We start from the raw sequence: 10152 nt of genomic DNA, 5'->3' as shown, positions 1-10152 counted from the left end.
CGTGTGTGAGCCTCCGGGGTGGCGAGCGAGGGCGAGTGTGCACGCACTGAGCGCCGCGGGTCCTCGGCCCCAAACGGGAGCGCGGCGGACCGAGCCCTGCCTCTAGTGCCCGGCGGCAGGAACCTAACGAGACCCGGACCGCGGCCGCGGGAGAGGCGGGGCGCGGTGGGGCCGCGCGGGCAGAGCCGCGACCCGCCGCGTGCGCGCGAGGACCGAGGCGGCCGGCGCCCACCCCGCGCCCCCAAGCCTGTGCCGTTGCCCCCAGACCGCCCAGACCCCCGCCCGCCTTTAGGCTTCTTTCCCGACGGAACGTGTGAGCAGGCGGCGCGCCCCCCGACAGAAGACTCCGGGCCGAGGTGAGGGTGCAGCGGCGTTTATCCAGGCGTCCCCCCTCCCCGGAGCGCGTGGCCTGCCCCGGCGCCGTCCTCTGCGGGCGAGCGGGCCCCGCGTGGCGGCCGCTAGCGCGGGAAGTTCCTGGGGTAGAGCGGGAAGAGCCTGCCGTCCTGCGCCGGCTCGAAGCCGTACTTCTCCAGCCGCGCCGGGTCCAGCGTGCCGTCCCTGAAGTCCTCCTCGACGGCCGGGGCCGCGGCCTCCCGGAACAGCTGCTCGGCCGTCAGGGGCGCGTCCGGGCCCGCGGGGGCGCGGTAGCTCACGTACGGCCGCAGCCGGAAGCCCGCCAGCTCGGGCACCACCAGCTCCGGGACCATCTCCTGCACCTGCACGAACTTCCCGTTGCGGCCGCGGACGCCGGTGCCCTTGGCGCCGCGGCCCTTGTAGAAGGTGCGCGGGCCCCGCTTGCTGGTCCAGCGGCTCACGCGGTCCGCGCCGCGCACGAGCGCGAGAGCAGCCCCGCTCAGAAGGCCCATGCCGAAGCCTGCACGCCGCGAGCGCCCCGGCCGCCCCGCACGCACCGCCGCCGGCCGCGCTGGCCCCCGCTTCCGGCGGCCCAGGGGACTTCCGGCGGTGCGCGCGGCTTCCGGCGGCCGGCGCGGCTTCCGGCGGCCGGCGCGGCTTCCGGCCCGCGCGCCGCAGCAAGAGTAGCTCCGATTGGTGGCGCTGCGTCCGATGTACAGCCTCGGCCCTGCGAGTGGGCGGGACCTCTGGGCCCCGGCCAATGAGCGAGGAGGAGCGACCTTGACAGCCGGGCGGCGGGGGGCAGTGACGGGAGCGCGGGCGTCGGGAGCGCGCGGTCCGGTGAGTCGCCGCAGCGCGCCCGGAGGCAGCGGGGGCCTGGGTCTGGCCGTGCGAGGAAGGGTGTCCGTCAGCGCCCCCAGCCCGTGCCGGGGCGCACACTGCCCCACCGGCCGCCCGGCCCTGCGCGGTGGGAGGCGCAGGTGGGAGGCGGAGCCGAGTCCTCCGCACGCCCCGGACGTTAACCCGCACCCCCGGCCCCGACGCCCGTCGACCCCGAGCCCGCGGCTCCGAGGTCCCCCAGCCGTGAGGCCCGACCCGACGCCCGTCAGCCCCCGGCCCCCAGTCCCGACACCAGTAACCCTCGAGCCCCCGGCCTCGCTGGTCCCAAACCCAAACCCCGCACTCTGTCGCCCGTCAGCCGCGGCTCTCCTGCCCCGACGGCGGCCAGCCCGGCGCTTGTCCAGCCGAGGCTCCCCAGCTCCGATGTCCTCCGACACCGACGCCCCCAACCTGGACGGGCGCTCGCCCCGTGCCTGCCCGACCTTGCAGCCCCCGCCCCGCGTCTGTCGGGCTGGGTGCTGTCTGTGCCCTCGCGGGGGCGGGCCCTGAGCTCGGGGCCTCCGGGCCGGGGGCGGGCGCTGCTGGCCCTTCGGGAGACTCGGCCGAGAAGGAAGGGTTTTCCATGTGGGTGGCAGAGGACACAGGACGTTTGACCCAGGAGCAAATGCACTCTGGCCCGGCGTCTGCCCTCCGCGCCCGACTTCTCTGGTTGGGATTTGGGGAGAGACATGCCCTCTGTTGCTGCTGCTTTTCTGAGGGGCAGGGACACACGGGGGACACCCCAGACCTGGCTCCTCCCCACTGGATAGCGGCAAGGTGAACCAGCTCCCCAAGCTCCTCCCTCTTCTCCAGGGGACACATCCACCTTGAGGACTCCAGCCCACTGGCTAGAAACCCCCCTGAGGCAGGCCACGAGGTTGTCTCACAGTTGCCCTGTGGCACCGTGTGCACCCCTGTCCTGCCCCCAGCTACAGCCCCATCCCTGTGGTCCTGGGAGCTCCTGGCCACACTAGGCCTTGGCTGAGCCGCTGCGCTTGCCCTTGACCGGCTGGGAGAGGACCGGGACTTGGCCGCAGCTGTGGGTTCCTGGGCGGCCGGGGAGCTGCTCGCAGAGGTGGGAGTGGCTCTGGTGGAGAGCACAGCTTTCCATCAGGGCTTCCTTTCAGTCCAGCCGACTTCAGAGAGAAAAGGAGCCCAGCAGCAAAGGCTGAAAGCGTTGCTCTGCCCCGTGAGCATGAGTGGGCGGGACAGTTGCCTTCCTTTGAACCAGTCTTTCTTCTTTTCACCTTGACTGTTTTTTTCATTTTTAGCCATGAAGCAAGAGGAGGATGCCAGCCCAGAGGTATGGAGCTGGAGGGTTCCAGGGATGAATCAGAGCCTCGGAACGGCCAGGGAGGGGCGTTTCTGGACCCAGAGAAAGGGTCCTTTCCACATTTGCACTGTGGGCAGCGCCTCCGAGTCAGCTGAGTGGGAGCGGCAGCTTGGGCCCCTTTGTCCCCTTGTCAGAGTCGAGACCCTGCCACTTCTTCCCCTGAGGTCACAACGGTCAGTTCCTGCGTCCCCTTAGGACTTTTGCTTGCTTTGACTTGAGTGTTTTCTCCGTGGAATATTTGTAGCCGTTTCACAAAGCCTTTATTCCTAAAGCAGAAAAGTGGATGCATTAAAACGACTCTGGAACGCCTGAGACGCTCAGTATGGGAGATTGCACGACTAGGCTATGGGCCACCTGTGTGTCCCTTTCCTGGGTTATCCTTGTTGTCCTTGACGGGGTGGCTGAGCTCCAAGGGACGCACCTAAGTGAAGAGTGGGTTGTGGGTCCCGTCCTGGCGACAGCTGGGCACACACTCTGGGCCAGGAGAGGCTCTGTGTCTTGGCTCTGAAGGAGGAAGCTCTCACTGCTTCTATTTGTCTGCTGAACCAAATTCAAAGACCTGGTTTTCTGGGCCACTTGCTTATCCTGGTTTGCGGCAACTTTCTGCTCTTGAGCCTTTTTTCCAAATGCCCTTCCATTTCACTGGGTTTTCTGGCTCCATGCTGCATCGGCTGCTCTCTCTGAGGATGGCACAAGCTACTTTAGTCCTTGGCACTTGGGGCTTGAAAGAGTTAGCAGGTGCCCCTGCCCCATTCTGTTCCTGGCTGCCTGGTGGGGAGGTTTGTGGATACCAGGAGGAACTTGGAGTGGCTGCTTATTTGGCTGCTTTTTCTCTTTTGTTTTCATGTTTTTGGGGAATCCGCCAATATCCATGTAGGTGGCCCCAGGCATCTGCCCATTCACCATCCTGTGCTTGCTTTTTTCTCTTCCTCCTCCGTCCCTTGGGTCTGGGCTTCTGAAGCCGCACTGACTCCTTCCCTGGGAGTTGGGGGGCGCGGCAGGCACATAACCTTTCCCTGCTGTGAGCTGGTATTCAGGGTTCTCAAAATCCAGAGGGCTCCTCCGGGTTTCTGAGCATAGCTGTGGTCGGCTTCCATGTGCCCCACTGCCAGCAGTACGCAGTCCTGTTGGTCATCGAAGAGCACTAAGGGATGGCCTTCACGCCCCCTGTGGCCAGCCGGCCTTGCTCCTCTAGACTTGGGTCTGAGGGACCTGAAAGCTGAAGATTTAGGATTCACATGTGATAAAGATGCCTGTGATTTGTGGTCAACACAGCACAGCTCCTGGCCCTGCCCAGCTGCCTGACTGTCCCCGTGTCCTGTGGGTCACCGTGGGAGACAGGTTCCTCTGTCTCCTGAGCAGCCGTGCTCAGAGGACCTCAGCAGCCCAGAAGATCACTTCTTCCTGGGCTGCTGGCTCCCTCCCTAGCCAGAAGCTCTGTTCTTGCTGCCCTGTGCAGCCGGGGCCATGTCTGTGTTGGCCCTTCCTGACCACAGTGCTCTGCCCTAGGCTGACTTCTGTTTGGGTTCCGCCCTACAATCCTGGAGCCTGCAGTTGCCGGAGCAGCACTCACAGTCCACCATGGTAACCACCTCCAGTGCTTCCTGGTGGCGGGGGGCCCTGGGGTTCATGGCCCCTTGCGCTCCAGGCTGCTCCTTTGTGGCCAGGGTGGGGAGGGGCTCTTTGGCCGTCTTGCTGATGGGTGCTCTGTCTTTGACCTTGCCCAGCTGATGGGGATTGTGATCGGAGCCCTGCTGGCCCTGGCTCTTGTTGGCGTCACTGTCTTTTTTGTGTACAGAAGGGTTAGCCAAGTCCGTGAGTATCTCGCTACAGACTCCAGCTCTAGGGGTAAGGGGCAAGGGCTTGGGAGGGTGGCGGAGGTTTGGGTGTCTTGCCCACGTTCGGAGCTCCTGGGTGCAGCTCTCAGGCCTGTGGAAGCTTTTGTTGGGAACTGCCGGCCTTGTCCCAGCCGAGGCTGTGCACACTGGACCCATGGGATTTGCATATGTCCCCAGCTTTTTTGGCTCACGTTTCTGAGCAAGACTTTGGTAAGAAATGACGCGAGTCCTGTTCCCTGTGAGCCAGCCTGTGCCCGCCCGGGCCCAAGAGGCCACATGCGTTTTCCCCACACTGTGTGCCGTAGCAGGGGCAGGATAGGCTCGGTGTGCACATCTACGGGTTGCCTGGCAGAACCCTCCTGCCTCTCTATGGCTCAGCAACCCCCTCTCTCCCCTTGCAGGACAGGTACAGCCCACTCCTCAGTACAGGTTCCGGAAAAGAGACAAAGTGATGTTTTACGGCCGGAAAATCATGAGGAAGGTAACCGGTGCCGCTTCCCACAGGCCCCGGCGCAGTGGGGCCCCCAGCAGCCTGTGGCTGCCCTCTCCCTGCAACGCCGCGGCCTCTGTACCCTCAGAGACCGATAACCAGTGTGGAGAGACGGAGGCCTCATCGGCCTGTGTCCTGGGGCACAGCATGTCCTGGCTTCCATGCTGAAATCGGGGGTCCTGCCGAGATGTGGACACGGGAAGGCCTCCCTTGTCAGCATCAGTCTCCACGTGGAGAAGAGATGGCCTGGTCCAGTCCTTCCCGGTCAGCCCCGGCCCCCTCCCACCTCCTGAGGGCAGGAGGGACTCAACACTGCCCAGGGCTTGCCCTGCTTGAAATACGAGTAGCTGCTGGCATTTTAGAGCGGCTTCTCCTTGCCGCTTGCCCTGGGTTCGCAGCTACTATGCGTTCTCTGTAGCGAACTCGAAATCCCACAGCAGGGGCACCTGCGGGGCTCAGTGGGTGGAGCCTCTGCCTTCGGCTCAGGTCATGGTCTCAGCGTCCTGGGTTCGAGCCCCACATCGGGCTCCCCGTTCAGCAGGGAGCCTGCTTCTCCCTCCCCCACTCCCCTGCTTGTGTTCCCTCCCTTGCCATGTCTGTCAAATGAATAAATACAATCTTTAAAAAAAATAAAGAAATGCCATAGGGAAGTCCTGTGAGTCCTTGTGTGGACTTCACGATCTTCTCGGCTTCAGGCGGTGACATGGAGGTGTCCCGACGCTGCCGACAGGCCGTGGCGCTGGCCTCGAGCCTAAGCACGGTCGCCTCAGCTTAGTGAGGGCCACGTGCGCTGACCTCAGGCAGGTCTCGAAGGAAACTGCGCGGGCTCGAGTTGGGAGACAGTTAACCAGTGGTTCCGCCGAGGACTGCAGTGGCCAGACCTGGGCCGAGGAGGACAGGAGAGTGGCCCAGTGGTGCCAGGTCACCCGGAGGGAAGGAGGAGTCGGGGCCTCTCACCCATGGCTCACACCATGAGGCAGGCGCTGCCCGGGGGGCAGAGGGGCAGTGGCTGCCCATGGGGGGTTGCTGACATCCAGGAAGCAGCGCTCTGCACTCTTACCGAGGGTCAGATGAGCTAGCCTGGGGGTGGTGAAGGGGCAAAGACTTTCTAGACCCAGGATGATCACGCAGGGACTCGAATCTGGGGGAGTGGGGGCTGGGGGGCTAGGACAGGACGGGGCTCACTTCATTTATGTATCTGGTAGAGAGAGATGGTGCGCGCATGAGCAGGAGAGGCAGGGAAAGGGAAGGAGAGCGCCAAGCACACGCCATGATGAGCGCAGAACCGGACGCAGGGCTCGATCTCACAACCCTGAGGTCATGACTGGAGCCAAACTAAGAGTTACATTCTTTTTTTTTTTTTTTTTTAAAGATTTTATTTATTTGACAGAGAGAGATCACAAGTAGACGGGCAGGCAGAGAGAGAGAGAGAGGGGAGGAAGCAGGCTCCCCACTGAGCAGAGAGCCCGATGCAGGACTCGATCCCAGGACCCTGAGATCATGACCCAAGCCGAAGGCAGCAGCTTAACCCACTGAGCCACCCAGGCGCCCCAAGAGTTACATTCTTAACCAGCTGCGCCACCAAGCCGCCCTGGGGCCAGCTTTCTAAAGGCTGTGGAAAGGGGCTGCTGTGTCAGTGTAACAGAGGAGAGGCTGAGCCTCAGGCTTGCCCGCAGAGGGAACACAGGCCTGAGGACCTGGTGCTCTCTTGAGGGCTTCACTGTCCCCGGTACCAGGGATGGTCCCCACGTGCTGGGCAGGTAGGCAGGGCCAGACCCTGGGAGCTGATGCCATGCCTGCAGGCAGGTGCTGGGGGCTGAGGCTGAGGCCAGGTCCATTAGGTCCCGGCTCAGGCCTTGGCCTCTCCTTTTACCCTGCAGGTGACCACGCTGCCCCACACGCTTGTGGGTAGCACGGCAATGCCCCGGCAGCGGGTGAGGAAGAGGACCAAGGTGCTGTCCTTGGCCAAGAGGTACTAGGAGTGTCCTTCGGACCACACGTGCCCCAGCTGCCCTCCCTGGAGGGCACTGGTGAGCCTGCTGGCCATCGCTGCTGCCCCCGGCTGTCCTGCCTCTATGTCCACCATGCTCATGCCGTCTGCTTGGGGGCTCCACATGCGTGGATCTCTGCTTTGTAGGATTCTGCGTTTTAAGAAGGAGTACCCAGCCCTGCAGCCGAAGGAGCCCCCGCCCTCCCTGCTGGAGGCTGACCTCACGGAGTTTGACGTGAAGAACTCGCACCTGCCGTCAGAAGTTCTGTACATGCTGAAGAACGTGCGGTAAGACAAGGAGGCCGCTGCAGGAGGGCCCAGGCCGTGCTCCCTTTCCTGGGGCCACCCGTGCAGCCCCTCGTGCTGCTCTCCTGTGGTTTTGGGTGCTTGCCAGCATTTCCCTGTTCAGGAGGAGACTCCGAGCAGGTGCGGGGAGCGCGAGGCTGCGTCGAAGCTACCAGCCTTCAGCCTCGGACTCACTCCCATCTCTGCCTGGAAACCCTGTTCCTCTTTCTAGCGCTGCTTTGCCGTCCCGGGCTTTTGTGCGTGCCTCTGGCTCAGATTCAGTCATGCCTCAGGCGTTCTTTAAGCTGATGGAGAAGCAGTTTATGGGAATGCCCGAGGTTTCCACTTTGGTCCTGACGTGGATCGGGTGGCCAGTGCCGAAAGACGGGGGTGAACCCCGCTCTGCGGATCTGGCCAGTGCTGACGGTGGCAATGGCCAGATCTCCATCAGCCTCCTTCTGTCCTTCCTGGAAGGTCTCCCACACGTGCTGTGGTTTCACAGGGTCCTGGGCCACTTTGAGAAGCCGCTGTTCCTGGAACTTTGCAAACACATGGTCTTTGTGCAGTTGCTCGAAGGAGAACATGTCTTCCAGCCAGGGGAGCCGGATACCAGCATCTATGTGGTGCAGGATGGGCGCCTGGAGGTCTGCATCCAGGACGCGGTAAGAGTGCCTGGCGGCGGGCGGGGTGGTTCTGAGGGGGAGCAGGGCGAGGTGGACAGTGTGGGTCAGCTGTCTTGTGTTTGTTAAGTCAACTCTGTACCCCACGTGGAGCTTGAACTCATGACCCTGAAATCAAGAGCTGCACACACCACCCTCTGAGCCAGCCAGGCGTCCCTGTTGTGTTGTTACTAACATGTCTGCCATGTAAGAGATTCTTAAAAGGTTCCTACTGAAAAGTTAGTATAAAATTTTAAATTTCTGTTCTTTGGGGGAAAGGTACACTTTGCTGTCACAGGTGCTGGCACAGCGTCAGTGTGCCCTTGACATCTGTGTGCTGGCTCCACTAGCGAGTGGGATGTGCCTGTCACTTTCTGGGCTCAGTGGCATTTGGGGGTTTCCTGCGCTCTAGCTGTTCCAGGCCCTTGGAGGCACCGCGCCTGTCTCCTTAGACTGCCCCAGTGGCCACCCCCTGTTGTTGGAGCAGACTCTAGGGGGCCCCAGACTGCACAAGGTGGCCCTCTGACCTTAAGGAAGTCCCTACCTGCCTGAGCCCGGGGAGTGGGCCCTGACCCAGCAGGGCTGCCACAAGTCCTTTCTAGACACGATGCTGTCTGTGTGTGGCTTCGTCTGCACCAGACTTGGTGAGGTGATGAAAAAGAAAATGGTCTTCATCCAGCCCTCGGCGTCCAGGGCTGTCCTCAACCCAGCTGGTAGGCCTTTCCTGGAATGGAGCTTTTGGGCCAGAACGAAGGGTTCTTGGAGGCTGACCTGGGCCAAATTTAAACAAGTTCAAAAAGGGTTTTCCCGGGTCAAGCTGAGATGAAGTTCTTGTACTAAATAACCACCATAGTTCTCGTTTCTGTTTTAATCCAGTGGAAAAGTATATCAAAACACAATGATTGCAAACCATAAGAGATTCTTAATCTCACAAAACAAACTGAGGGTTTCTGGGCGGTGGGAGGCAGGTAGGGAGAGGGGGTGGGGTTATGGACATTGGGGAGGGTATGTGCTATGGTCAGTGCGGTGAAGTGTGTAAACCTGGCGATTGACAGACCTGTACCCCTGGGGCTAATAATACATTATATGTTTATTAAAAAAAATTTTTAAAAATCACTATGATTGATAGCAGTAAGAACTGAATGTAGGCCTCACAGCCTTCTGTTTAGATCAGTAGACTCCTTGGGTTTTGTGAAATTCAGTCTAAGTCCTCCTAGTGAGGACAGGCCACAGGTTGAAGGGCCCAGCTCTGCCTGGACGTCCTGACTGCTCTTACTCAGCCTCGTGTTTTCTGTCCTCTGCTTTGGACATTTTCTCATCTGGTATTGCTGGAGGTCCACTGGGGCATGGCCCAACTCTCAGGACAGGTGGCAGTGGAGGTCAGGTGGCCCAGCTGGCCCGGGCTGGGCGGAGCCTCCGGTCGGCGGATGACTCTGCTCTGCTTCCCGACCGCAGGACGGTGCTGAGGTGGCGGTCAAAGAGGTTCTGGCCGGAGACAGCGTCCACAGTCTCCTCAGCATTCTGGACGTCATCACCGTGAGTCCCCTGGGTCCACCCAAAGTCACCGGGACAGCAGGTCCCCCGCGCCAAGGCTGCTTCTCCCCAGTGGCGAGGGGCTGGGGTATGGACTGGGGTGCACGGGACTCCCCATAGGCCAAGGGTGTGTGTGGGAGCAACTTTATCTGTGTTCAAGCGGAGCTGGCATTGGCTTATGCATTTTGACTCTTTTCAGTGATGGTTTTTTGGACCGAGTGGTGTATGCACGTGCTCTGTGATGCAGAAGGGGCAGCCACTGTGTAGTGAAAACATTCCTCTCGTCTCTTAGGCCCCAAGGCCCCGTTCTGGGAGGGGCCTCCTGTGGGCTTCTATTGCCAACGGGTATCTCTGTTGTCCCCAGTCTTCTGCTGAGCGATGTGGTGAATGGTTTTGCGTTTGCACCGTTTCACACGTCTGGCTGCGGAGACGACCTGGGTGTGAAGGCATGCACGCTGCCCCACGCCTGAGCCACAGTCCTGTGGTAGGACACTGTGTCCTCACTCACCAGCCAGCCAGTCATCTTGTGTTTGATCTTCGTCAGTGCAATTACAGAATAACACCTCATGATACCTTGTGATGTTTAAACTTACTGGCCTGGAACATTTTTTTATTTTAAGATTTTTATTTATTTGAGAGAGAGTGTAAGAGGGAGAGGGACAGAGGGAGAAGCCGACTCTCTGCTGAGCAGGGAGCCTGAAGCCAGGCTCGATCCCAGGACCCCAGGATCGTGACCTGAGCCGAAGGCAGTCACTCAACCCACTGAGCCCCCCAGGCGCCCTGTTGTTGGA

At 61.2% G+C, this 10152-nt stretch overlaps 2 protein-coding genes across 5 annotated transcripts in view; one reads left to right on the top strand and one right to left on the bottom strand.

The window, feature by feature from the left end:
- Positions 1 to 357: 357 nt before the first annotated feature.
- On the bottom strand, positions 358 to 970 carry MRPL41 (mitochondrial ribosomal protein L41). The gene has a single exon (XM_045082836.1). It carries the CDS (start codon positions 864 to 866, stop codon positions 459 to 461), a length of 408 nt encoding a protein of 135 aa, XP_044938771.1. The 5' UTR covers positions 867 to 970; the 3' UTR covers positions 358 to 458.
- A 137-nt stretch (positions 971 to 1107) lies between these two features.
- The window catches only part of PNPLA7 (patatin like phospholipase domain containing 7), a 57520-nt gene continuing 48475 nt past the window's right edge, over positions 1108 to 10152 (top strand). For 3 of the 4 annotated variants that reach the window (XR_006607486.1, XM_045082812.1, XM_045082811.1), the window contains exons 1-9: positions 1115 to 1194; positions 2505 to 2536; positions 4076 to 4150; positions 4294 to 4381; positions 4806 to 4885; positions 6775 to 6866; positions 7032 to 7172; positions 7672 to 7831; positions 9284 to 9364. Coding sequence is in view for 3 of the 4 variants with exons in the window: in XM_045082812.1 (XP_044938747.1) it covers positions 2507 to 2536; positions 4076 to 4150; positions 4294 to 4381; positions 4806 to 4885; positions 6775 to 6866; positions 7032 to 7172; positions 7672 to 7831; positions 9284 to 9364 (747 nt within the window). In the remaining variant the exon portion in view is untranslated. Of the gene's footprint in view, positions 1195 to 2504; positions 2537 to 4075; positions 4151 to 4293; positions 4382 to 4805; positions 4886 to 6774; positions 6867 to 7031; positions 7173 to 7671; positions 7832 to 9283; positions 9365 to 10152 lie in introns of all 4 variants that reach the window. The other variant, XM_045082813.1, reaches the window with a different exon arrangement.

Source organism: Mustela putorius, unplaced genomic scaffold (genome assembly GCF_011764305.1).
Source record: "Mustela putorius furo isolate JIRA1106 unplaced genomic scaffold, ASM1176430v1.1 tig00000596_pilon_pilon_pilon, whole genome shotgun sequence".
NCBI lineage: Eukaryota > Metazoa > Chordata > Mammalia > Carnivora > Mustelidae > Mustela > Mustela putorius.
This window is presented reverse-complemented; position numbering and strand designations above follow the sequence as displayed.